The 25,615-nt window shown below is 64.2% G+C and overlaps 3 protein-coding genes across 12 annotated transcripts in view; 2 read left to right on the plus strand and 1 right to left on the minus strand.

Moving 5' to 3' along the window:
- The first annotated feature begins 161 nt into the window (after window positions 1–161).
- SEMA3G (semaphorin 3G) lies at window positions 162–9,370 on the plus strand. 3 transcript variants are annotated; one of them, XM_040568970.1, is made up of 16 exons: window positions 162–276; window positions 2,838–2,998; window positions 3,199–3,261; window positions 4,638–4,757; window positions 5,284–5,374; window positions 5,482–5,598; window positions 5,751–5,893; window positions 6,138–6,252; window positions 6,366–6,435; window positions 6,604–6,748; window positions 6,972–7,203; window positions 7,298–7,389; window positions 7,736–7,777; window positions 7,892–8,105; window positions 8,442–8,581; window positions 8,658–9,370. In XM_040568970.1, exons 1-16 carry the CDS (start codon window positions 186–188, stop codon window positions 9,102–9,104), a joined length of 2,283 nt encoding a protein of 760 aa, XP_040424904.1. In that variant the 5' UTR covers window positions 162–185; the 3' UTR covers window positions 9,105–9,370. The 3 variants fall into 3 exon arrangements, with proteins under 3 accessions (XP_040424904.1, XP_040424902.1, XP_040424903.1); XM_040568968.1 differs by having other exon boundaries at window positions 165–276; window positions 5,263–5,374; XM_040568969.1 differs by having other exon boundaries at window positions 165–276; window positions 5,263–5,374; window positions 5,751–5,884.
- Window positions 9,371–11,208: 1,838 nt separating this feature from the next.
- BAP1 (BRCA1 associated protein 1) lies at window positions 11,209–24,957 on the plus strand. 2 transcript variants are annotated; one of them, XM_040569295.1, is made up of 17 exons: window positions 11,209–11,337; window positions 13,581–13,610; window positions 13,712–13,766; window positions 14,512–14,644; window positions 15,213–15,332; window positions 15,813–15,874; window positions 15,954–16,096; window positions 16,988–17,066; window positions 18,332–18,455; window positions 18,796–18,913; window positions 19,343–19,530; window positions 20,241–20,374; window positions 21,157–21,629; window positions 21,718–21,878; window positions 22,585–22,677; window positions 23,145–23,217; window positions 23,419–24,957. In XM_040569295.1, exons 1-17 carry the CDS (start codon window positions 11,301–11,303, stop codon window positions 23,550–23,552), a joined length of 2,157 nt encoding a protein of 718 aa, XP_040425229.1. In that variant the 5' UTR covers window positions 11,209–11,300; the 3' UTR covers window positions 23,553–24,957. The 2 variants fall into 2 exon arrangements, with proteins under 2 accessions (XP_040425229.1, XP_040425230.1); XM_040569296.1 differs by having other exon boundaries at window positions 21,718–21,824.
- The window catches only part of DNAH1 (dynein axonemal heavy chain 1), a 77,703-nt gene continuing 76,938 nt past the window's right edge, over window positions 24,851–25,615 (minus strand). For all 7 annotated transcript variants that reach the window (XM_040569292.1, XM_040569291.1, XM_040569287.1 and 4 more), the window contains one exon: window positions 24,851–25,386. In XM_040569292.1, coding sequence (XP_040425226.1) covers window positions 25,265–25,386 — 122 coding nt within the window. In that variant the 3' untranslated portion in view covers window positions 24,851–25,264. The remainder of the gene's footprint in view (window positions 25,387–25,615) is intronic.

Genomic DNA, 25,615 nt, shown 5'->3' on the forward strand with positions numbered 1-25,615 from the left:
CGGCCGCCAGCCCCCCCTGCGCACCCGTTCCCCGAGGGATGCGGCCTCCGGGGCGCCCCCAGCGCCAGCTCCCGGGGCTGGGGGGAGCGCCCGGGGCCGGGGCCGGGGCCGGGGCCGGGGCGGGCCGGGGCGGAGCGCGGCCCCATAAAAGCGGCGGCCCGGGGAGCTGCGGCCCCGGGAGGAGGATGCGGGCGGCGGCGGCGGCGCTTTGCTGGCTGTGGGGCTCGCTGCTGGCCGCGGGGCGCAGCCTGCCCCGGCTCCGCCTGCCCCACCGCGGTGAGCCGGGCCGGGGGCACCCGCAGCGGGCCGGGGAGAAAGGGGGGGAAAGGGGCTTTTGGGGCCGGGGGGGGGGAGGGGGCGTGGGGGGGATCGCACCTTGCTGTGCGGGCTCCGCGGATGGGGGGAACCAAGGGGGGCGCTTTGGGGGAGTGGGGAAACTGAGGCACGGGGTGAGTGGGGGCTGCCCTGGGAGCGCGGCGTGGGCACCCCACGGGTGCTCTGCTGCCGGCACCCCTGGGTGCCAAGCGGGCGCTCCGCCTGCCTGGTTTTAATTCAAACCCTCCCCGCGGTCCTGCCCCTGCCTCATTAAGCCCCCGGCTTAACCCCCGGGCAGGTTGGAGCCCAGCTCGGCACCTGGGCAGGGGGCTGGAGCGCCCGGGGCGCGTCAAAGCGAGGAGCCTCTAAAAAGAGAAAAATAACGACACTTGCATAACAGCCGGGGAAGGGAAGGGGCCGGGGAAGCCCAGCTCCTGCAGAGCCCCAGGAGCTGCCCAAGGCAGCCCTGTGCCGAGGGAAAGCTGCTGCGGGCCCCCCTGGCCAAGCACTGGGGTGCGGAGCGGGTCCCTAGCGGGGTGGGAGCGGAGCCCCGGGGTGGAGGCTGGCTGCGTCCCGGGTCCTTCTTGCAGCCACCCCCCCGTGTAGGAAGGGGGAAACCGAGGCACAGAGGGGGCTCCTCGCCCCAGGAGGCGACAGGTGCCCACGGCGGGGTCCTGTGGCTTCAGGCTGGGGTTGGTAGCAGCACGGGGAGGTTTCAGGGCCCCCAGCAGGGCTGGGCTGTGGGGTTTGGGTGCTGCTTCGGTGCCTGATGGGCTCCGGCACGAAGTCCGTCCTGTGAGGGCTCCTGGGGACAGGCGGGCTCCCCAGGGGAACGAGCAACCTTTTGAAGCTTTTTTTATTTCTTGTTTTTCCTTCTTAAGTTGATTGCTCTGTTCCTCTTCCAAATTGGAAGCAGAAGCTGAGATTTCCCACAAAACAAACGAACATTTCAATTAAAACCATTAGGAGCCTCTGAACAGCCTCAGAAATGAAAACTGGGCAAAACCGAAGCTGCTTTCACTTAGTTTGTCAGCCCGGGGTGTGCTTGGCTCCGTTCGCAGGAGCGGCTTTTGAGGTGGAAAGAGGGGAAGTCTCCGTGCTCCGCAGCCGGGGGGTGCTGGGATGTCACCTCCTCCGGTGGCATTGCTGGGGTGGCGGTGGCCGTGTCCCCAGCTCACCCTGCTGCTGCTCCAAGTCACCCTTTTCCTTCCGCGTTGGCTTCCAGCAGCGGGACCGAGCGTGGAGAAGGGCAGATCTCTGCTGCACATCCCAGCACGTCGCAGCCCCGAGCTCCCTGCCGTCCCCTCGAGGGGCTCCCATCCTGCCGTGGTGGTGCTGGCAAAGCCGGGGGGTGGGCTCCTCGGGGCCCCCCATGCTGGGGGAAGGACGGGGCATGGCAGGGTGATGCTGTTTTGGAGGGGAAGGTGCCCGGCGCCAGCGTAACACGAGGCGCAGGAGGAATTTGCTGGGGCTGGGGAGAAGGGAAAACCTTGCTTGAAACAATATAAGCAGCCTGCCGGCTTTGCCAATGTTATTCTGAGCTGGGAAAATATTATTGCTGGGCAAGAATAGAAGGAGACGACGGTGTTTTCCCGGGCTGGGCCGAGGGAAGCAGGAGGAGCAGAGATGCTGGCACAGTGTGTGCTGGGGGGGTGCTTGGGGGCCGAATGACCCAGAGAGATGGGGCTGGGGCCACCGGGTATCCCGGGCTGATGGCGTTCGAGCTGAGTGCTCCCAGTGCCTCCTCTGCTCGTGGGGACAGATCCGAGCCATGGGGGGGGGGGAACGCCCCGGCTGGGGACAGGGACTGCAGCAGCTGCAGGCTCCCCCAGGGCAGGCTGCAGAGGGTGCGGTGCATCTGGGGACAGCCGTGCCCGTCAATGGCTCTTTGTCCTCCTCCTCCTCCTCCGCTCGGCAGTCTCAGAGGCCTGGCCCGGGGTCGGCGCCGCGGTTTCGGGGCCCGTTGAAGCTGAACCACCTCCCCTTGCCCTCTCCCTCCCAGCTGAGGGGTGCCATGGTGCTGAGCTTTGGCAAGCCTCCACTTCCCCCTTCCGTCACCCCCGAAGTCATTTCCTATTGTCTTGGCATCCCATGGGATTCAGGCACGGACCCGCTTGGGGAGCCTGGAGCTGGTTGCTCTGGGCCGAGTGGCAATGTCCTCCCCCAGGATGCAGCGTCCCCATGCCGGTGCCTTCACCCCGAGCACCGGCCCCATGCCATGGTGGGGAGGAACCCGTTGCACACCCCCGCTGTGAGCGCTCCCACCACCCTCCCGGGCTGCAAGCGAGCCCAGTTGTCCCACGCCCTGGGACACCTCCGCCATACGTTGCGTTGGCCCTCTCTGTTCTTCCACGCCACGATGCCCTTTTGCTCCAGCATCCTCCTGTGCCCTGGCTGCTGCAGCCCCCCGCAGAGGAGGGGGCTCCTTCCCGGGGGCGGGAGCGCTGGTGACACCAGCCAGGACCCTGGGGGCTTTTGGGGCTGGGGTGGCTCCTGCTGATGCCGCCTTCCCTGCCCGACAGAGCTGCTGAGCACGAACCGCTCCGTCCTTTTCTTTGGCCACCGAGGCTTCCTGGGCTTCCGCTCGCTCTACCTGGACGAGTACCGGGACCGGCTCTTTGTTGGGGGCAAGGACGCGCTCTACTCTCTGCGCCTGGACGGGGCCAGCACCGACGCCAAGGAGGTGAGCTGTGTCCCGCACCCAACAGTGGTGGTCAGAGGGCGATTAGCTGGCAATTAGCTGTGGGTGGCAGCCGGGGAGGTGCAGTCCACCCGCAGCTCCTGGGTGCTGGGCAGGGTCCCGGCAGCCTGGGGATGTGGCTTCACAAGGGGTCCGCGCCTGCCGTCCCCTCCACCTGCCCCAAAAGGCGCTTTGTGTTCCAGATCTACTGGCCGCCCCTGCCCGGGCAGACGGAGGAGTGTTTTCGGAAGGGGAAGGACCCAGGGGTGAGTCTCGCCCCACGCCCCTGAGCTGAGGGGGTCCCCTTGTACCCCACCCTGGAGCTGGTTACTGCTAGGATGGGATGTGGGCCACCATGTGCCTGGGGGAAACTGAGGCAGGGAGCTGGTGACCGGGCCTGGCTGTGTGTGATGCTTGCACTGGGCTCTGCACGTCCTGTCTCTGGGGCCGGGGCAGCCCCATTGTGGATGCCCCCACGCAGGCAGGAGCAGCCGGGCTTGGAAACCTGAGCTCAGGGGGTCCCAAGCCCCGGTCCGGGAGCTTCTCTGCATCCCTGTGTGGCGGAGTACCCGTGCGCCGAGCTGTGCGTGGTCTCAGCAGCGAGCTTATGGAGGGGGGGTGCGCCGTGCTGGAGGGAGAGCTGGCCATCCCGGCCATCCCCCAGCGATGGGAAATCTGCAGCTCGATCCGGTTCGGTGACCTCAGTCCCCTCTTTGCAATTACTTTGCGTCCCCCCTGCCCTGACATGAAACAGGAGTAAGGCAGGGGGGAGCCGGCCAGAGCCCCGAGGCTCCCCCAGCCCAGACAAATCACTCCCAGCATGTTTATTTTCCAAGCTCTGACAGATCCAAGCTGGGAGAGCCTCGACTCTTTTTTTTTTTCTTACATGTATTTTTTTTAACTCACCATTTCAGAGGCTCTTTGCAAAGGGAAAATAAACAGTGGGGAGGCCGGGGACCCCTGGGGCAGCTCAGTGGCGGGGCTCCCAGCAGACAGGGGCCTCACGCCCTGCACAGGGGACCAAAGAGGAGGGCGGGCAGGGCTGGGCAAGCAGCCGAGCAGAAGGACAAACTCGATGGGGACCATCCCATCTTGCCTCCCCTGTCCATCGGTCAGCCCTGAAGCCTGGCCCATGACACGAGCTGGTTTGGAAGAGGACGGTGGGTACTGGGGTGAGCTCTTTGGGGCGCGCAGGGGATACGGCCGCGGCGTGGAGGGTGAATTCCTCATCGCCGGGCCCCCACGACGGCTGGGAAGGTGTCCCCAGGGAAGTCATAGCTGCCGGTCCCCAGTGGAAGGGACCATCCCGGGCGGCAGCGACAGGGGCTGCCCTGTGTCTGGAGGCAGCTGAGGGCGGCCGTGGGGCTCCGGCTCTGTCTCCCGCGTTTCCTCCCTTTGTTTCCTCTCCTTCACCCAGTGCGAGCAGGAACGCGATGGGGGAAGGACCAGCGAAAAGCCCGGTCCCTCGGCGATGAGCTGGGGGCTTCGGTTGGCAGAGCCCAACCCCGGCCAGCCCAGCCGGAGGCGTGAGCTGCCCTCTGGCACCTCCGGGTGAAGGCAGAGCTCGGAGGCCCTGTGTCGCTGGGGGGGGAGCGATGCAGCAGGTCCCTGCAAGCCTCCCACTTCGCGGCCCTCTCCCCAGACCGACTGCGCCAACTACATCCGCCTGCTGCACCCCTACAACCGGACCCACCTGCTGGCCTGCGGGACGGGCGCCTTCCACCCCGTCTGCGCCTTCGTCTACGTGGGGCACCGCGGCGAGGTAGGGACCCGGCTCGGGGCGGTGTCCTCAGCCTCCCTGTCCCCATCCTCCTCCCTCCCGGGGGTTTTAGGCTGCGTGGGGATGCTGGACCTGGTGTTTGCCCCGGCCAGGAACCGGCCCCGTGTTGCCCTTGCCCTTCCCCACCTCTCTGGCCATTGTGTCCCCTTGGTGGCAGCGGCGTGGGTGGCGTTTCCTCCTCTCCCAGTCCCCAGCTCGGGTCACAGCATGTGGGCCGTGCCGGCTGGGCTGGGAGGGCACGGTGCTCCCGTCACCCCCCGCAGCCTGGCGGGGGGGCACAACGGTGCCAGGCAGGCTCGCGGGTCCCTCCAGCTGCCGCGCGTCCTTGTGGAGCAGCCGGCAAACCCGGCTCCTGCTGGTGGGCATCAGCTATCCCAAAAGGCACAGGCCCCAGCTCCAGGTCCCTTTAGGCACTCTGGGGAGCCTGCGAGCCGGGCAGGGACCGGCGTGAGCCCCAGGTGGGCCCCCCGGCGTGTCCCCGTCACAGCCGCGCTGTCCCCGACCCCAGCATGCCTTCAGCCTGGATCCCGCCAGCGTGGAGAGCGGCCGGGGCAGGTGCCCGCACGAGCCCGACGGCGCGTTCGCCAGCACAGTCATCGGTGGGTTGCCGTCCCCGGGGACCTCGGGGTGCCGGGCGCAGGAACCGGGGCCGGTCCCCGTGCCACCAGCTGGGGGTGGCCGGGGGCTCTCAGGGTGTCTCTGCCAGGTGGGGAGCTCTACGCCGGCCTCACTGCGGACTTCCTCGGCCGCGACCCCGGCATCTTCCGCAGCACGGGGACGCGCTCCGCCCTGCGCACCGAGGTGGACCAGCGCCTCCTCAACGGTAACAGCGCCCCGGCCCCACGGCACAGCCTGGGGGCACAGGGGGGAAGCCCTCAGGCCGGGCCTTCCTCACCCGTTCCCTGCTGTCCCGTGCGGTCTGGAGGTGGCAGCCGTGCCCTTTCTCCCCATCTGATGCTCCTAGCTCTCTCGTAGACCCCAAATTCGTGGCGGCCTACCTGATCCCGGACAACGACGACCGGGACAATGACAAGGCCTATTTCTTCTTCACGGAGAAGGTGGTGGAGGCAGACGGCAAGGAGCACGCCGTCGTCAGCCGGGTGGCACGGGTCTGCGTGGTGAGATGCCAGCGGCACCGCGGCGAGCACCGCAGGGGATGGGGACGTGACAGCGGTCCCCAGCTCACCCCTGTGCCTGCTCGGCGCCCGTTTTTGGGGACAGAAGTCCTGGGATGGGTTTTTGTAGTGGTGGCTGTAGGTGGAAGGTGGTGCAGAAGGCTGGCGGGTGCTCCCCACCTAGGGGGCTGCCGAGGGGCTGTCTGCTCAGTCGTAGCAGTGGCCCTGACGCTCCCCATCCCTGCAGAATGATGCTGGAGGCCAAAGGGTGCTGGTCAACAAGTGGAGCACCTTCAACAAAGCCCACCTGGTGTGTTCTGTCCCTGGCCCCGGCGGCATCGACACCCACTTTGACGAGCTGGGTAAGGGGTGGGGAGCATCCCAGGGACCCTGCCGGTGCTGCTCCCTCATTTGGTGGCTCTGGGAGGCTCTTGGGCCACCAGCAAATTCCAGGGCTTGGGTTTCTCCTCCCCAGAGGATGTCTTTTTGCTGAGGACAAGGGATGGGAAGAGCCCGGAGATCTACGCCCTCTTCAGCACCGTCAGGTGGGTGGCCCAGCACCTGGGGACACCCAGCCCCTGGGGACACCCAGCCCTGGCCTGCCCATCGCCACGTCGCTGCGGGCACAGCAGCTTGCGTGGTCGCTCCCGGCAGAGCCGGCAGAGCTCCACCGACGTGCCTGGGTCTGAGCGCCCTTCACCGTCCCCTTTCAGCCACGTCTTTCGGGGCTCCGCTGTCTGCGTCTACCGCATGGCCGACGTCCGCGAGGTCTTCAACGGGCCCTTCGCCCACCGGGAGAGCCCCCTCCACCAGTGGGCAGCCTACGAGGGCCGCGTGCCCTACCCCCGCCCAGGCGTGGTGAGCGGTCCCTGGGGGGCTGATCCCCTCCTCCAGGGAGGGGGCGATGGGGCCGAGCCCCCCCGCCCCGATGGGGTCCCTATGGGATCTGCCCCGATGGGGTCCCTGTGGGATCCGCCCCGGGATGCCCGAGGTGGAGACGATGGATCCCTATTTTGGGGAGAAACCCAAACGGTTCTCACCAGGTCGGGCTGGGCGAACGGGGTCCCTCCTGTCCCCGCAGTGTCCCAGCAAGACCACCAACCAGCCCCGGCGGCCGTACAGCACCACCAAGGACTTCCCCGACGAAGTGCTGCACTTCGCCCGCGCTCACCCCCTCATGCACAGGCCCGTGCGCCCGCGGCACCGCCGGCCGCTGCTGGTGAAGACCGACCTGCAGCACCGCCTGCGCCAGCTCGTGGCGGACCGCGTGGACGCTGAGGACGGGCAGCACGACGTCCTCTTCCTGGGGACGGGTAAGCGGGGCGGGCAGGGCGGGCAGCACGCAGGGGATGGTGCTGGGGTTGCCCGCGACGGCAGGAGGTCGCGTCTCTGTCCCCCTCCTGGCAGATGCGGGCTCGGTGCTGAAGGTGGTGGTCCTGCAGAAGCAAAACTCGGCCGTGACCGAGGAAATCGTCCTGGAGGAGCTGCAGGTTTTTAAGGTGAATTTTGCTGCGAGGGAAGGGGGCGGTGGGGTGGGCATGGTGGGTGCAGGTGGGGGACGCACGCGGGGACAGAGAGCTCGGCTGGAGGGATGTCACCGTGCTGCTGGGCACCGGGAGGCCTTGGGACAGGGCAGGTGGGGGTTCCTGTCCTCCCCTTCCCCGGGGTGGCAGAGGTGCCCACCCCCTCCAGGCTCCAGCAGCCAGAAGTGGGGGATGCACAGTGTTTTCTCCCCCCCCCCCCCCAACTCTCTTGGCGTCCCCCAAAGCCCCAGAGACCCCACATGCCCAGGGCTCCCTGGGGAGAGGCTCGGTCCGGCCTCATGCCTGCATCCCTCCCCTGCAGGCGCCTGTGCCGATCACCCAGATGGAGATTTCTGTCAAGCGCGTGAGTACACTTCTCCCCGGGGCTGGGGGGCGAGGGCGGGTGGCTGGGAGGGGCCGGGTGTCACCGCCACGAGGGAGCTGCCGCCGGCATCGCCGTGTTGCTGCTGCCCTCCAGCAAACGCTCTACGTGGGCGCCAGCCTGGGGGTGGCCCAGGTGCGGCTGCACCGGTGCGAGAGCTACGGCACCGCCTGCGCCGAGTGCTGCCTGGCCAGGGACCCGTACTGCGCCTGGGACGGCACCGCCTGCACCCGCTACGTGCCCTCGGGCAAGCGCCGCTACGTCCGCCACACCAGCCCCGTGTACCAGTGTCTGGACCAGAACCTGACCGGTGAGAGGCCCGGGGGGGGACGCCGGGGTGAAGCGCCCCTCATCCAACGTGCCCCAAGGCGTCCCAGCGCGAGCGGTTGGTGCGCGGCAGGGCTTGGGGACGTCACGGTTGGGCTGGGGGCACCCAGAGGGGCTTGGGGGCATCACAGACGGGCTGGGGGCACCCTGGTCGCCACAGCCCGCGGTGTCCCCCGGGAGAAGCTGGGGGACCCTGGGGAGCACTGTTGCTGGTGGGAGACGGGCATTTAAGCCACAAGCCCCCGTCCTGCGGAGGTGGCGGGGTGCGTGGTGGTTTGGCTCTGTCCCCACCACGTGCACGCCTCTGTCTCCGCCCCAGTGGATGACTTCGAGCACGTTGAAGAGAAGGTGCTGTACGGCATGGAGCACAACAGCACCTTCCTGGAGTGCGTGCCCCGCTCCCCGCAGGCCAGCGTGCAGTGGTTCGTGCAGAGACCCCCGGACGAGCAGCGGGACGAGGTGAGGCCCCCGGCGCCTGCCCTTCCCCTTCCCCCTGCCCCCGCCAAGGACCCAACCTCACGGCCGTGGCCACCAGGTGAAGACAGACGAGCGGGTCCTGCAGACGGAGCGAGGGCTGCTCTTCCGCCAGCTGCACAGCCGTGACGCCGGGGTCTACTACTGCAAGACGCTGGAGCACGGCTTCACGCAGACGGTGGCCAGGACGTCCCTGCAGGTGCTCAGGGGCGAGCAGCTGGCCCGTGCCTCCCCCCGGCAGCGCGAGGATGAGCGCCCGCCCTGCCCTGAGCCCCGGCTGGCAGCGCCAGCGCCCAAAGCCTGGTTCAAGGACATCCTCCACCTCGTCAGCTCGGCTGACCGGCAGCGGGTGGAGGAGCAGTGCCTGCGCCTCTGGTGCGGCCACCGCAAGGGCAAGGTGGCCAAGGGCAAGCACGCCCTGGCTGGCTTGGATGCGGGCAAGAAGGCGCGCACAGCCAAGCCCCAGGGCGAGAGGATCCGCGTGCCCCGGCAAGCTGCGGCCACTTAGAGCGGGGGACCCGTCCTCGAGCGGGCTTGCGGCTGCACGAAGTCCTTCCGTCCCCAGGGCTGGCTCCTGGGCAGGCCCCTGTCACCTCAGGGGCTGCAGAGCCACCTCCAAAAGGGGGGGTGTGGGGGAGATGCCACGGCGCTGGGCCCCTCGCTCTTGCCAGGTGCCACCGGTCGCCTTGGGTGGGTGTGGAGCCACGGTCACTGGGGTGGCAGTGACCCCGGGGAGCTTGCTGGCTTTCTCTGCAAATAAATGGGCTGAGCACAGTGCCAGCCCCCTCTTCACCTGTGGGGCGTCGCTCCAGGCTCTTTCCACAGCGCCGGCCTGGAGCCTGGGAAAGACACTCGCTCTCGCGGGTAAAAACTGAGCCCCATCGGCTGGACGGGGGAGCTGGGGCCACGCTGGGGCGGGTGCAGCGTGGGACAGGGGCTCTCACGGCACGGCCCCTGGCCCGAGCCCAGCCTCTGTGCTGGGAAGCCGAGCGGCCTTTGTATGAAAGGGGAAAAGCAGAACCAGGGCAGGCATGGGGCCAGCGCTGCTGCTCCCGTTCCTGGAAAGGGATCGCAGGCTCATCCCCAGCCCTGCTTCAACCTCATCTCGCCCCCGAGGGAAACCACAGACCGTTTTGGGGCTGGGCAGGGTCAGGGAGGGTGGCAAACGGCTGTGGGCGCGTTAGATCCATCCCTGGGTAAACATGGGAGAGGCTTGGGGTAAGGTCCCGCAGCCAGGGCGTAACTGCGCCAGGACGGCAGGGGGCACAGGCAGAGGGGGCGGTGGGATTTGGGGGGTGGCTGCTGAGCCCCAGGGCCTCCCCGAAACGCAGGTGCTCTGCAGAACTCTGCCATGATATGGGTGCTGCAGGCCGCTGTGGGTGAGGCACTCGCCTGCTGTGAGCTCCGGCAGCCGGGCTGATAAGGATCTCCCCTTTCCCCAGGCAGCAAGGCCCCACACAATGGTGTGAACCGCGGCCGCACCGGGCCCGGCATTGTTCGAAGGCAGAGGAAGGGGAAAGAAAATAATAATAATTAAACCCCAAAATAGCTCGCACAAAGCCCGGGCTGGGTGATATCATCGCTCCTCCCTTAAGAGCGCTGGTGCCGCAGCACAACGGCTGTGTGCGGTGCCTTTGGTGGGGGCAAAGTCCCCGGGTGCGCTGCCCTGCCCCACGTGTGGCTGTGGGGCTGAACTGCGGGGCTGAGCCCTGCGTGGGGCTGAGCTGTGGGACTCAGATCTGCGTGGGGCTGAGCTGTGGGGCTGAGCCGTGTGTGGGGCTGAGCTGTGGGACTCAGATCTGCATGGGCTGAGCTGTGGGGCTGAGCCGTGTGTGGGGCTGAGCTGTGGGACTCAGACCTGTGTGGGGCCGAGCTGTGGGACTCAGATCTGCATGGGGCCGAGCTGTGGGACTCAGATCTGCATGGGGCTGAGCTGTGGGACTCAGATCTGCGTGGGGCTGAGCTGTGGGACTCAGATCTGCGTGGGGCTGAGCTGTGGGACTCAGATCTGCATGGGGCTGAGCTGTGGGACTCAGACCTGCGTGGGGCCGAGCTGTGGGACTCAGACCTGCGTGGGGCTGAGCCGTGCGTGGGGCCGAGCCACCTGTGGGGCCGAGCTGTGAGACCCAGACCTGCGCGGGTCTGAACTGTGGGGTTGAGCTGTGGGACTCAGACCTGCGTGGGGCCGAGCTGTGGGACTCAGACCTGCGTGGGGCCGAGCCCTGCGCGGGGCTCATTTCCCCCGAACGTCCGTGAGGGGCTGCCCCGGGGTCCCCGCCCCACGCTGCCCCAGCGGGCGGTGCCGAGGCCTAGGCCCACACCGTAGGCCGCGGCCCCGCCGGTCGCCCCGCCCCGGGCCGCAGGGCCCGGCGCCGCGGCGCCCAGCCCCGGCTCCGCCGCGCGAAAGCCCCCGAGAGGCCGGGGAGGAGAGGAGAGGAGAGGAGAGGAGAGGAGGGAGGCGGGGGAAGCGCCGGGCCCCGCCGCGGCCTGGGCCGCCCGCGGCCGCCACCGCCTCGGGACTTTTGTGGCGCCGCCCCGGGGACTTTCGTGGCGCCGCCTCCCGAGCCCGGCGGCGGCGGCGGCGCGGTGACGTCACGCAGCGGCGCGCGGTGCTGACGCGCGGGGCCGGAGGGGCCCGGAGCGGGGCCGGGCGGCGGCGGCGGGGCCGGACGGGACATGGCGGCGCGGGCCGGGCCGCGGGAAGATGAATAAGGGCTGGCTGGAGCTCGAGAGCGACCCCGGTAAGGGGGCGGGGGGCTGGGGGGGGGGGGGGGGCTCTGAGGGGCGGGAGGGGTCGGGGGGGGGGGGGGCCGTGAGGGGAGTGGGGGAGGGGCTGGGGGGGGGCTGTGAGGGGTGGGGGGGCTCTGAGGGAGGGGTTGAGGGGGCTGCGTGAGGGCTGTTTGGGGGGTACGGGGGCTGTGAGGGGCTGGTGTGTGTGGGGGGGCTGTGGGGGGGCTGTGAGGGGAGGGGGGCTGTGAGGGGGGGGTTGAGGGGGCTGTGGGGGGGCTGTGAGGGGCTGTGTGTGTGTGTGAGGGGGGTGTGGGGGCTGTGAGGAGGGTGTGTGGGGGCTGTGGGGGCTGTGGGGGGTGTGTGGGGGCTGTGAGGAGGGTGTGTGGGGGCTGTGGGGGCTGTGGGGGGTGTGTGGGGGCTGTTTGGGGGTTGGGGGGGCTGTGAGGGGTTGTGTGTGTGTGTGGGGGGGGGGGGGCTGGGGAGGCTGTTTGGGGGGTGGGGGGGTGCTGTGAGGGGTGAGGGGGGGCTGTGTGTGTGGGGGCTGTGAGGGGGGCGTGGGGGGCTGTTTGGGGGTAGAAGCACCGCCAGGCCCCGATCGGCTCAGGGGGAGGCCGTGGGGTGGGGGAGGCGCAGCGGGGCTGGGGGGGGAGGCGGGAGGCGGGAGGCAGGGCCTGGGCGCTGTCGGGGCGCCTCGGGGGGGGCTCCGAGCCCGGGGGGGCTCCGCGGGGGCGCAGCCGGGGTGTGCCGCGGCCGTGGGGTGTGGGACGCCGCCGGGGCTCGTCGGTGCACCGCGAAACGGCCTCAAAGAGGGGAGCGGGCGACTCGTGTGAGCTGGGGGGGCCCTGGTGCCTCCTGCCGCAGCTGGAGGCTGCCCCCAGCCTCGCAGGTGACCGGGGCTTGCGAGGTGGCTCCTACGCCCCGCGCGTGTGGCTGCGGGCAGGCGGGGGGAGAACGCCGTCTCCCCAGGGAAGGTGCCGAGGAGCCCGGCACGGTGCGGTGCCGGCGTCGGATCCGTGAGCTGGGATCCGAGCTGGGCGTCGCGCCGGGGCCTTCAGGCTGCTGCGGCCGGGTGTGAGCCGATCCTACGGGAGGGTGCGGTGGGGAGCTCTGCGTGGATCGCCGAGCTCGTAGGTGATGAAACCAGGCTACCTGCACGGCGTTCGCCTTGGCTGCGCTCAGCAGAGGGTTCTGCGTGCTGTAGGTCTCCTGTCAGCCGAAGTTCTCCTGGTCTTTACCCGTTTACTGACGCTTAGCAATAGCCCAGATCGTTCCCGTCTTCTTCATCGCATGATGCCAAAAGCGGGACCCTGGCACGTGGCAGGGGAGGCTGTTTTCTTGCGAGGGAATCCTCCCCGCGCGGCATCAGCACCGGCTCCTTACAGCGAGCTGCACGCCGGCTGTTTCTGCCCCACGGCTGAGCCCTGCTCCGCGAGTTTCGGGTGCGGACGCCCGCTGGTGACGGCAGATCAGACCCGAGCCGGCTGCCGGGGTTCGTGCTGCAGCTTCCTGGCTGCGTCCCGTTGGGTTTGCTGCAGGCAGGCGCCGGGGCCGGGCCCAAAAGCTTTGCAGGGCGAGGAGGTGTCGCCGCTTTGAGGTGTGTCGTTTCAGTAGTGCGCTACCTCCCGCTGAAAATACTTCAAGTTTCATCTCGTAGCTCCTGAATGCGAGTGCGAGTCCTTCGGCTAAATTACCGGAGGTGTTTTTGCTCTCAGGAACTTTCTCCCTGCTTTAGTGACTTTTAGCTTTGGTGGTGAAGCCCCCAGGGTCCTCCCCTCTCGGTTAAACCGCTCACATCGGGTTCCTTAAATCCTCTGCGTGTACGGTTGTGTCTCACACTTGAATCCTTACTGCCAGCTTTCAGCAGCCCGTTTCAGGACGCAGGTTTGTTATTCCAGTCCCGAGCTCGCTCACCCCGCGTGCAGGGGGAAGTGCCTGAGAGCCGGGCCGAGCGCCTTCGCTGTGGCACCGCAGCGGAGGCTCCTGCTCGGTCGCTGGTGCCTGGTCATCCTCCCCTTGTCCCCGTGTCACCCGCCAGCCCCTCTGTGGGGGGGGGGGTGTTGCAGTCGCTGGGGGTGGATGTGGACCCCGGGAGAGAGAGGAAGAAGCCGATGAGTCTTTTGGCCCTCGGGCCACTCCTCTGGCTGCGCCGGGGCCTGGGACCGTGCGTGCCCTCCCTGGGCTGGTGGCGGCCCCCTCTGTGCTCTGCGCGGTGTTTTTCGGCCAGAAGTAACCTTTGGGTTTTGTCCCTTTCCAGGTCTCTTCACGCTCCTGGTCGAAGATTTTGGTGAGTCCAAGACGCCCTCCTGGGAAGCTGGCTTCTTGCTTGATGCTGCCTCTCGCCCTTTCTTGGTAGCCTTGGTACCAGCTTCTGCCCTTTGTTTCCAGGGGTCAAGGGGGTGCAGGTTGAGGAGATTTACGATCTGCAGAGCAAGTGCCAGGGGTAAGTCACAGGCTTGAAAGCGGGGGTTTTGTTAAGCAAAATGCGTCCGTGGGCCTGGGAGCTCCTCGCCAGGCGTTGGGAAGGGCGCGCGCGAGGCCGTCGGTCCCAGAGGTCAGCGCTGACAGCGAGGAGCCAGGAGCCTTGGGGCGGGCGGGCTCGTGCTCTTGTGCTAACCCGGTTGGCACCGCAGGCTGTGATGGCAGGTTGGCCCCAGGCACAAAAATGCACGGAGCAAGACCTCGTGTGGGGCAGCCTTCAGGGATTAATCCCTCTGCCCCGTGGAGAGGTCCGGTGTCAAGCCTGCGTGCCTGGAGTGGGGGATTTCTCCCCGTCTCGGTGCTTTGAAATGGCTTCGTGAGTTTCTTAAAAGCTGCGGGCCGATCTCCTTTCGAGAAGGAAGCACCAGGTATTTATAAAAGAAGGGATCGTTTGGTGGCCAGGCGCTGTTCTGGAAGGCAGCGAGTGCCCAGAGGTGGATCTCTCCTCCTATTTCTGTCGTGAGCCTCATAAGACCTGTCAAACCTGAAAACTTTTCAAGCTTGCCGTTGTCCAGAGCATCAGTTTAGGGGGGTGCCCTGGGTAGCGGGGGGCTCGTGGCAGGGCCGGTCGCTTCCAGCGAGACGTGGCTGGTGGTTCTGCTTTCCCTGCCTCTCTGCCGGGCGAGACAACGGCCGTGGCTCCGGGCGGAGCAGCCCCACCGGTGTGCTCTGCCCAGCGCGGTGCAGTCGCTGACTCCTCCCCGCAGCCCTGTGTACGGCTTCATCTTCCTGTTCAAGTGGATCGAGGAGCGCCGGTCGCGCCGCAAGGTCTCTACCCTGGTGGATGAGACGTCGGTGATCGACGATGACATCGTTAATAACATGTTCTTTGCTCACCAGGTAGGCTGGGGGCAGCCCCCGCGGCGCCTCAGGGCGGGCTGGCGGCACGATCTCCCCTGGGCGGTGAGGCAAAAGGAGCTGCGGGTGGGGAAGGAGGAGATGCCGGCCTGGCGGTGGGGATTTGGGGGTGCCTTCAGAGCTCCGGGGAGCGGCTGAGCGGTCTCGGTGGCAGCGCAGCGTCCCTGCAGGGCGTGGAGTGCTGCGGAGACCCCGCTGGCTGCTCGGGAGGAGGCAGCGCAGCACCGAGCGGCTGCGCTGCTTTCACCGTTCCTGGGGGCTGCTTCTCCTTCCCGGGAGTCTCTGCCCTGAGCCACAGGTCGGAGGGACCCAGGGAGGGCTGAGAGCCTGCCTGGGGCCCGCGCTGCCAGCAGGTGCCCACAGGGGCACGGTGGGGCCTGCTGAAGGAGGCCGATCTCCTCTGCCCCTCCGAGAGACCAGCTGCACCTCAGGTCGCTGCGCTACGAGCGGTTCTCGCGTCGCTGCTTTGCTTTGGTTATTGGTGACGGGGCGGGGTCGTCAAACAGTTGCGCTGTTCCTGCTGTTGAGAGGCCCTTGTGTCGCCCCCCAGCTGATCCCCAATTCCTGTGCCACCCACGCCCTGCTGAGCGTCCTCCTGAACTGCAACAATGTTGACCTGGGCCCCACGCTGAGTCGCATGAAGGATTTCACCAAAGGATTCAGCCCTGAGGTAGGGGCGGAGGTGTGCAGGGCTGTGCGCTGCTGTGGCCCTCTCCTGCTCCCCTCAGGACCGTGCTTTGGCGAGCTGGCTTCTCCGCAGCCCTTCGTGGCTGCCTGAGCATCGCCTCTTCTCCTGGACCTTCCCACCACACGCCGGTCACTTCGGCTGGGAGGCAGGAGCGTCTTCTGCTGTGTTGCTCCCTAGCCCAGACGTGCTCGAAGTCTGTGCTCAGATGCACTCCTGCCTTCAGACCTAGCTCGAAGTCTTTGCTCTCCACAGCTGTAATCCCCCTCACGTCTCCTTGGCAGTTGCGTGTTCCTCTCGTCACGGGTCTTTACCTTGTAACTCAGCAGAGCACGGTTACGAGCTGCTGGAAGCTGTTCTTAAAACCCTGCGTGTGGACGGAGGGAGCGGGGAGCTGGTGGGTGGAGTATTTTATTATTTTCTTACCGCTTCTCCGTTGTTTCCCTCTCCTGCTCTTCGCTGCAGAGTAAAGGCTATGCCATCGGCAATGCCCCCGAGCTGGCCAAGGCCCACAACAGCCATGCCAGGTGAGCGGGGATGCCTCTCGCAGCTCGGTTCCGCTGGAGCGGGCTCCCCGCTGACCTCCTGCCTCTCTCGCCCTCGCAGACCAGAGCCACGGCACCTGCCGGAGAAGCAGAACGGCATCAGCGCTGTGCGAACCATGGAGGCTTTTCACTTTGTCAGCTACGTCCCCATCAAGGGACGGCTGTTCGAGCTGGACGGGCTGAAGGTCTATCCCATCGACCACGGTAAGAACCTGCCTGCCACCGCTTGTTGAAGGGACACCCTGGCCTGTCCGCGTCTGTGTTGTTGTTCATTGTCAGCGAGCGTTAGCTGGGCTCTGTGGAGAATCATTCCAGCGGCTCCCAGGTTTGTCCTGAGTTTTGATAGCTCCTTTTGGAGCCTCTGTGTCAGAGCCTGTGTGTAGAAAAACAATTATTTCTAAGTGCATCGCATTGCTTTTTTCCAGCCGTGCCGTTTTCCTCCACAGTTGCTCAGGGCCGTGAGGTCCTTCTGCAGCTCTGCGATGTGGCGTCACGAGCAGAACCTGTCCCCTCCTTGCCCACCCCCTGTGCCAAATCACTGCTGCATGCTGAGGCCCGAGGTCCCCAACAGAGATCCCAGCAGCACTGCTTGGGTTGCTCCTCTTACAATCTGACTGCTCCGTTCTGTCTTTCAGACACTTGCTTAGCCCTGCTAGGGCTTTGCTTCTGTTTCTCAGGCCCTTTTGTAAGGCACCCACTTAGAGAAACCTGCTTGGGTTTCTTAAGGACAGCAGCAGATGCAGTGCCAGCCGAGGTCTAAGCTCCAGAGCTGGGATTTCCTTGGACTTTGTGAGTGCAGAGCCTGTGAATTCCTTGCGTTCGATAGGGTTCCCAATCCACCTTGCAGCCCTGCAGATAACGAACGGTTTCCGTTCAGCAGACAGGGGCAGGGTGTTCCACGTATGGGCTGCGTGGTGCTGGCAGTGTGGTTGGTCCTTCTGGCCCCTGGCCCCCTTCTCGACTGGGCCTCTTGTTCCCTGCAAGGGAGCCGTGAGACTGCCTGGTGGGAGTGGCAGCGTCCCTGCCTGTTGCCGTTCTGAGTCTGAAGCGGGAGCCTCGGCCTGCGCTGCTAATTCTCGCTCTGCCTTACTCCAGGGCCGTGGGCTGACGATGAAGAATGGACAGACAAAGCCAGGAGAGTGATCATGGAGCGCATCGGCCTGGCCACTGCAGGGTAATGTCCCAGCCCTGCTGCAGGCTCTGGCTCGCCTCCGCTGCCCCCTGGCTCGTTTCTGCTGGTCTCTGATGAGTTGGGGGGGGGAGACCGTTGCTTGGGAGGGGTGCGGGTGCACTGCCTGTTCCCTTTCTCTGCCCCTGCCCTGGAGCGTGCAGAGGAGCTGCGCTCTGTGCGGCGCAGTCCCTGCGAAGCGCCGTGCAGGACAGGAGTGGCCGCGTCAGGTCCCTGTTTGCTGAAGTCCGTGGGAGAGAGAATGGGGCTGCTGGTCCTGGGCCGGGCCTCCTGATGTGGGCAGAAATCTGAACGCTGCTGCCTGCAGGGTGGGAAGGAAACACGAGGAATTAGAGATCTGTGCGCAGCTGCAGGGCTGCGGACTTGTTGGGATCGTGGAGGTGGGGTGGGGTGGTTTGCGTGACCGGAGTGCTGCGGTGGAGAGGGACGGGCTCTGCGGGACGGGCAGAAACGATGAGGGGAGCGGGGGAGCAGTTGGAGCGCAGGGAGCTCTGCCTGGGGGTGGGTCATGAGCCAGCTGAGAGCTCGAGAGACAGGATTAGAGAGGAGATGGGTATGGGTGGCATCGCAGCGGGTGTCAGCTGTGGGCTGCCTAACCAGGAAGACAAGCGGATGAGGCCTTCCCCAGACAGCCAGAAGTAGCCTCATGTTCCCAGGCCTTGGTCCTCACGGGGCACTTCGGCCCTCCCAGTGTCTGCTGGAAGGCAGGTACTGATCTCGGCAGCTGGGGGAGAGATCTGGGGACTGGAGGAAAGCAAATGTCACCTCTGCCTTCAAGAAGGTCAGAGGGAGGGCCCAGGGAACTGCAGGCCAGTCAGCCTTACCTGGACCCCTGGAACTGTGATGGAACAGCTCATCCTGGAAACCATTTCCAGCCACGTGAATGACAGGAAGGTGATCAGAGGTAGTCAGCGTGGAGTACACCACGGCGCAGTCGTGCCTGACCTGCCAGGTATCCTCCTGTGATGAGATGACTGGCTTGTAGATGAGGGAAGCTTTTGGATGAGGGAAGAGACGTGGATATTCTCTGCCTTGACTTCAGCAAGGCTTTTGATCTGTCTCCCAGGAGATTCTCGTAGAGAAGAAGATGCATTATGGTTTTAGAGGAGCAGGCAGCGAGGTGGTTTGAAGCCTGGCTGAACAGCCAGGTTCAGAGGGTGGTGGTCAGAGGCACGGTCTTGTTGGAGGCCAGGAGCTAGCGGAGTACCGCAGGGGTCAGCAAGTGTGATGTGTGCCCTGACTCCCTGCAGGGAGCCGTACCACGACATCCGGTTCAACCTGATGGCAGTAGTGCCCGATCGGAGGATGAAGTATGAGTCCAAGCTTCACATCCTGAAGATGAACCGCCAGACCGTGCTGGAGGCCTTGCAGCAGGTAGGAGGGCCCAGGTCCCGAGGGAGTACAAGGTTCAGATGGTAACAGGCTCTGCTATCAGGGGATCTCGCTGTGCTGTAGGGACCCTGCATGGTTCTTTTTTGTTTGTTTTTTCTTTTCGTGAGACCTCCTCTGGGAAGAGGAGATATCCTTGTTGCTGCTTGCCCTTTTGCTGCTCACCTGGGAGGTTATCCATAAAGTTGGTGGTTGATTGCGTGCGTGGGTGCTCAGAGGTTGGCTTGCCCTTGCAAATTCTCCTTCGGTGATGCCCTAGTGGGAGCAGTGTGGTTTGGGTCACCCTGGTCCAGTACTCACTTCTGGTCTATCATTTGCCTTCAAGCTTATCCGAGTCACTCAGCCTGAGCTGATCCAGACCCAGAAGTCTCAGGAATCTCAGCCTACCGAAGAGGCAAAGCCAGCCAGCAGCAAGACCGTGACTCCAGAGAGCACCCATCCAGGTAGGCCCCGTGCCAGGGGTGTTGCAAGCTAGCATGGCCTGCTATGAAGCGAGCACGTCTTGGCACAGGCTGGTGATGGTGTCTGGCTGACCTGGAGCTTGAGAAACTTCTGTGGTTGGCTTTGTTTTTTTTTTTTTCTCCGACCCCAGCTCCGTGTGCAGGGTGCTGGGATATGGCTGACCAGGTCTGCTGTAGATGCTTGGGTGCCTGGGAGGAGTGTTGGAGGGAAAGGGAGCTTGAAAAGGGGGAGGGCTTAAGTTTGGGGACACTTGTGACGGCTGGAAGCGGAATGGGAAGTGGCTGTGATGCTCTGCTCATGGTCTGGTGGAGCATACGAGCTCTTCTGTTACGTGGGACGGGAGAGGGGTGGCAGAGGACACTGAGTAACCAGCAGTGGATGTGAGAGGCTGCGCGGTGCTTGTGTTGCAGAGAGCACTGATGAGCCCACGAGCCAGGGCCACCCCGCGGCCACACAGAGCCCACCCACCCGATCCAAGCCAGTGGTGAAGACGTCAGCAAGCACCATCAACGGGGCGCCTCCAGCAAACCCCAACCCCATCATGCAGAGGTTGCCAGCCTTCCTGGATAATCACAACTACGCCAAATCCCCCATGCAGGTGGGTTGGAGCTCCAGGCTCCAGTCAGGGGTGCTGCTGGCCTTCCGCTTCGAGTCCCCCACCTCCAGGGGATTGTTGCTGAGCAGGTCTCGGCCCTTTCCCTGCCTCGCAGTGTGCCTGCCCTCGTGCTCCTCAGGCTGGAAGGGCGGAGGGTGAAAAATGACCCGACAAAAGAGGTTGGCTTTAACGTGGGTCGCTTAGTTGGTGGGAATCGCTGCATTGCGGGGGAACACCGGTTTTGGCGTGAAGGGGGCTGGGCAGGGACAAACAGTTGGCTTGAGCATGAAGTCTGTGTGAGCGAAGCGCAGAGGAAGGAGCTTCCCATGGGAACCACATCCAGGAGCTGCTGTTGGAGGACTGGGGAGGATCTGGGTTGAGGGGTGTGGGGTGGCAAAGGACAGAGCCCAGCTCCCTTTTTTGCTGCTGACCTGGGTACACGCAAGCCAGCAGTGCTTAAATGGACCCAAACTGTGAGCTCAGGTGTCTCCTGGCTGCTGACACTCCGTGTCCAGGTCCTGCTCTGCACCGAGCTAGACCCAGAAGTACTGCAGACAAGCTTGCGGCCAGAGCAGTTGCACGGGGGGCAGCTGTTCTTCAGGGGCACATGGGCAGCGATTTCCAGCTGAGCAAGCGTACACAAGAGTTCCTGTCCACGGGGCTCTTCCTCCTCGCCCAGCTGTCGGCAGGCTGTCAGTGATGGTATTTTGCAGGAGGAGGAAGATCTTGCGGCAGGAGTGGGTCGCAGCCGGGTCCCAGTCCGACAGCACCAGCAGTACTCGGATGATGAGGATGACTATGACGATGATGAGGAAGAGGAAGTTCGTAACACCAACTCAGCCATCAGGTAACGGCTCGAGCTGAGGCAGGGGACAGAGGGAGGCTTATCTTTGTGCCTGGCTCTGTGGGGTGCTGACCGTCGCAGGACTGCCTGCAGTGACTTCCAGATCTCTCTCCTGAGCATGATTAGCTCTGTTGCAGTATGTTACACTCTGTGACCGTAACGTGTGTGCAATTCGGACTGTTTTTTAGTTTGCCTGGCATTTTACTGTTCACTCCTTGGATTTTGTGAAACCCTTCTGTTGCTCTTCATAATCAACTCTGAATTTTGGCTGCCCTGAGTAACTGTGTATCTGGGGCTTCTCTGCTTCCCCCCTTCTCCAAACATTCCTGGACAAAATGAATGGGCCAGCACTGGGGGGCTCCTTCATAGCCCGCCCAGCTTTTCTTTTCTTTCTCCTAGGGCTTTTCTGGTTGCCGTGTGGGTGGTGGAGCTCGATCTGGGGAAGGTCACCTCATGGCTGATAAATTGCCGTGCTTTTTGGGCAGAGGGTGTCAGCTGCGCATCAGGGTGCCTGGTGGTTGAGGACGTGTGGTGTGCTCTGCTTGGGGGGCTTCATTTTTTCACCCCCTCTGTAGGGGTACCTGCAGCTGAGCAGCTTGGTGGGGTGGGCTGCTGCCAGAGATGCTGGTGGCAAGGAGAGCAACCTAGAAATGTTCCAGGCCTCGCTTCGTCCTAGGACGTGGCCTCAGGTGCTGAGTGTGGGGCTGGCAGTGCCTGTACTGCTGCAGCTGGGCCCCCCAGCTCCTTCCCCCCAGCTTCACCTTCCCTTCTGCATCCCTGGGCAGGTACAAAAGGAAAGGGCAAGTAAAGCAAGAGCATGCAGCAGGGGCTGCGGATGGCCAGCTCTCTGTCCTCCAGCCGAACACCATCAACGTCCTGGCCGAGAAGCTGAAAGAGTCGCAGAAGGATCTCTCCATCCCCCTGTCCATCAAGACGAGCAGCGGCGGAGCTGCCGTGGCGGTTGTCACTCACTCCCAGCCCTCTCCCACCCCCAGCAACGAGAGCACAGACACCGCCTCCGAGATCGGCAGCGCCTTCAACTCCCCGCTGCGCTCTCCCATCCGCTCGGCCAACCCCACCCGCCCCTCCAGCCCCGTCACCTCCCACATCTCCAAGGTCCTCTTCGGCGAGGAGGACGGTCTGCTGCGCATCGACTGCATGCGCTACAACCGGGCCGTCAGGGACCTGGGGCCCATCATCAGCTCTGGGCTGCTGCACCTCACAGAGGACGGCGTGTTTTGCCCGCTGGCTGTTGCAGGTAGGTGCCCGCTGTCCCTGGGGGGTGCCCTGGGGTGATGGGGCTGTGTCCTTCGCTATGGCTCCTAACGCTTTTTCCCTGCGCGCAGATGGGGGGAAAAGCTCCCCCTCGTCCATCAAACCCGGTGAAGAGGCCCAGGTTGCCATCAAACTGGAAGAGAAGGAGGGCAGTGAGGCCAGTGACAGCAAAGAGAAGGTGGGACTTGGCAGGACCAGTGATCACCCTGGGGGGGAAAAGTATTCTCCCAAGGTGAGTTTTGTGCTGCGACAGCCCTAGGAACATGGAGCCCCCTGTGCTCGCCCAGAGACGCAGCAGCACTGGCAGTGACCGAACCACACGTCGTGCTGCCGCAGCTGTGCCTTGAGGCACAGGGCAGTGCAGGTTTTGTGCCTTGTATTGTCTTGGGACGCCTGTGTTGGCAGTGGGGAGAGCCGCTGCTTCCTGCAGTTGAGATGTTCTCCGTGCTCTGCTTTGGGACCCTGCTGAGACCCTGCCCAGGTCCCTTGGCACCCCAGCTCCCAGCCTGCTGTAACTTTATTGCCTGTCTCTGCCCCCTAGCCAGCAACAGGACCAGGCTTGGGCAGCACGAGCACACGGAGGTCTCCCTGCAGGATAGCTGCCTGGAAACATGTCTTCTGTTTTACTCAGAAGGGAAATCCTCAAGCTGTGTTAGTGAAAAGAACCAGGGCTGGGCTCAGGCAGAATACGCCTGTGAACAACAGCTCACCTGTGGCTAGCCTTAGCACCAGCTGATTGATTATCCTGACCCAGATGTTCCCTATGATGAAATGCAGTTTTTTAAAAATTTTTTTTCTCCCCTCTGGCAAGTGTTTTTTTGTTTTGATGAATCCTAGCACAGAGAGGAACACCCCCAGCTCACCCCTGCAGCTCTAGGGCTGCGTGCTGGCAGGCACGGGGTCCGTCTGCTCACGTTTGCTCTGCTTGGTCCTGTCAGGAGCTGCTGGCACTGCTGAAGTGTGTGGAGGCAGAGATTGCAAACTACGAGGCCTGCCTGAAGGAAGAGGTGGAGAAGAGGAAGAAATTCAAGGTGTGTTTGTTGCTGGATCACTTGTGTTGCTGATTTAGCTCCCTGAAGGCTTCCATCTGTGGTCAAGCTTATGTCAAAGTGGAGGGAGGGTGGTTCAGCTGACAAGAGCGATGGGAGCATCTGAGGTCTCTTTCCCGTTACCAAGCAGCCAGGTACGGGAGCGCTCCTGCTGGGGCAGATTGAGGCCCCTGGGCAGCCCGGGCTGGAGGAGGGCGGAGGAGCTGTGCAGCTGGGACACTGCTGAGCATCAGCACTGCTAGGAGGAAGGGTGGGCACCTCTGTGCCTGGAGGCCTGGCAGGGTTCCTCCTGTGCCTTCTTGTGCGCTGGGCTGGGGGCTGAGACCCTTCCTGCTCTGTTCCCCTCAGCCTGGGGCTGGGCCAGGTACTACACCGGTTCTTGGCCCCGTGAGCTCTCTTTTCTCCCTGCCCCATCTGTAATTACGTATGAACTTGCATTCTATTTGTAGATTGATGACCAGAGGAGGACCCACAACTACGATGAGTTCATCTGTACCTTCATCTCCATGCTGGCCCAGGAAGGTGAGATGTGGAAACAGAGCGTGGGGTTCGGGTTCAGCCTGGGACCTCCCGGCACTGAGCTGCAGGGAGCTCCATGGGCTTCGGGTGAGAGGGAGGGCTGTGCTCTGGCGTCAGCAATGCCAGCACCCAGCACCCTCTCCAGCGCGTGGTGGCCGTCTGCAGCACTTCGTTACAGCACCTTTGCTGCCTCTGTCCCTGCAGGCATGCTGGCAAGTCTCGTGGAGCAGAACATCTCCGTCCGCAGGCGGCAGGGAGTCAGCATCGGCCGTCTCCACAAGCAGAGGAAGCCCGACCGCCGGAAACGCTCCCGTCCGTATAAAGCCAAGCGTCAGTAGCCTTGGGGTCAAGATTGTGAGGAACTGGCCCTTGGGGCTTTGGGCAGTGGCACTTGGATGTATCTTACCCTTTGCCCGAGGAAAAGGGACCCTAGTGAGAAGCCCTTGGCTGAGGTGGAGCCTCGGGACAAACAGAAATTGGGTTTTCCTCTGAGCCTGAGTTGTGAAAGGCAGAAATGCCTTGTCTCAAGGAGAGACCCTAAAGCAACAGGCGAGCCTGAGCTGCCAGACTGGGCCGTGGCCACGTGCAGACGCCCTGGGCCTGTGTCTCTGTGCCGTGGCTGAGGACTGCGGCAGGAGGGGAAGAGCCCACCTTGGTAGTGGTGGGCCCGATGTGGGGACACCGGCGATGCTGGTGTGAGGCTGTGCTGGCCGCAGCTGGCTGTGGCTTGCGTCCTCCTGTGTGCGCAGGCCTGCAGCTCTGCGCTTCCCCAAGACAGTCACGTCTGTTTCCTGTTCCTCTCCCTCCCTTTACAAAATTTATTTTCTGGTTCTGATCCACACTTTGGCTGTTGCTGAGCAAGGTGGTGGCTCCTGGACAGAGCTCTTCTCCAGCACGGCTGGCCTGCGTGAACACAGCTCTGTGCTGCCCAGTTTCCCGAGCTGGCTGATGCTCCAGGGATGGCAGTGCCACCTGCCCACACAGCCAGGCTCCCCCTTGGGCATTGCCCCCGTGGGTGGGCTCAGCCCTGGAGTGGGGCCTTGTCCCCGGCCCAGGGGGGGTGCTGGAGGGCCCTGCTTCCACAGCTGCTCTCCTAGGGACCAGCTCTGTGGCCCTGGCCAGTGCCTTTGGGTCACACAGGGTTGCTCCAGGCCTTGTCCCAGGTTGGCCTTGGTGCTGTGGGGCTTGGTGCTGGGGTGGAAGCCGGCTCTGGAGTTGCCTGGTGCCCTTGATGGAGCCTTTCAGCGTGGGAAGAGGTGACAGCGTAATACCCAAGGCGCAAAGGGAGCTTCAGTGGCAGGCAGAAACTGAGGGGAGCCCAAAGCTGCTTCTCCTGCCCAAGCCGCTCACTGCTTGCTACCCGAGAGCTTGCTGGTGTGGGCAACACCCTGGTTCGTACTGCAGCATACTGGCACAGCCTGCCTACCAGCCCCATCAGCGCTCCTGCACGTGGTTTTCTCCCCCATCCTCAGCAGCCTGGCAGAAATCTCAGAAGCCAGAGGCTGGTGCCTCTCCCCTGAGGTGAAGGCAGGAGGAGCTGAGATGGGGACAAGGGGAACAGACACCGGAGAGGACTGAATTTGCCAAACGTGAAAATTTGTACAGATCTTCACTGTGGAATGAAACTTTTTTTTTATTATTATTTGTTGAAGGAAAGAAAATCCTTCTACTTCTTGCTGTATCTAATACCAAGTGCTGTACATAATGGATCTGTCTGAAGGAATAAAGCTATCCTGTAACAGCTATCCAAGGGAGTGGGGTGTGAGGGAAGGGTGAGGCACCTGCATGCACCTGTGAGTACTAGAGCTGGGTCCACTGCTCTATTTTTGACAAACTGGCAGCTCTTCTGTGGCGGTAAAAAGCTTGGTGCAACTGTGGGGAGTGCAGCAACAACGAGTGAACGTGCTGCTGGTGGAGCTGAGCTTCTCATTTGTAGTGAAGGGTACGAGGAGCAGCTCAGGAGGAGGGGCCGTGGTTGTTACCCGTCAGCGCCTGCCCCTGCTGCTTACCGTGCCCTGGGGCGGTTCCCCTGCCCGCACAGGTTCCCCAGCTAGAAGTCCAGGGAGCAGATCAAGGCTGTGCCCCGTTTGATCCAGTGCTGCTGCGGCTTGTCTGTGGGGAGCTCCACAGCGATCACGTAGTTGGTGGAGTGGCCTGTGGTCGACAGTGTTCCTGTGATGGGGGGAAGCAAAGGAGGGAGGGTGGTACTGCAGCCCGGCTGCCAGGGCAGCTGCAGCAGTCCTGTACAAGTGACCCCATGTCCCATCCCAGCGCAAAGTGGCAGGCTGAGTATTTTAGGGTGAGGGCTTGGGGCCAGCTGTGTCAGTAGGGTGCCTGGCTACACTCTTCCCAACCAGAGCAGGCACAATCCAGTTTTTCCCTTGCTCCAATGCCAGTGCAC

Source organism: Cygnus olor, chromosome 10, assembly GCF_009769625.2.
Source record: "Cygnus olor isolate bCygOlo1 chromosome 10, bCygOlo1.pri.v2, whole genome shotgun sequence".
NCBI lineage: Eukaryota > Metazoa > Chordata > Aves > Anseriformes > Anatidae > Cygnus > Cygnus olor.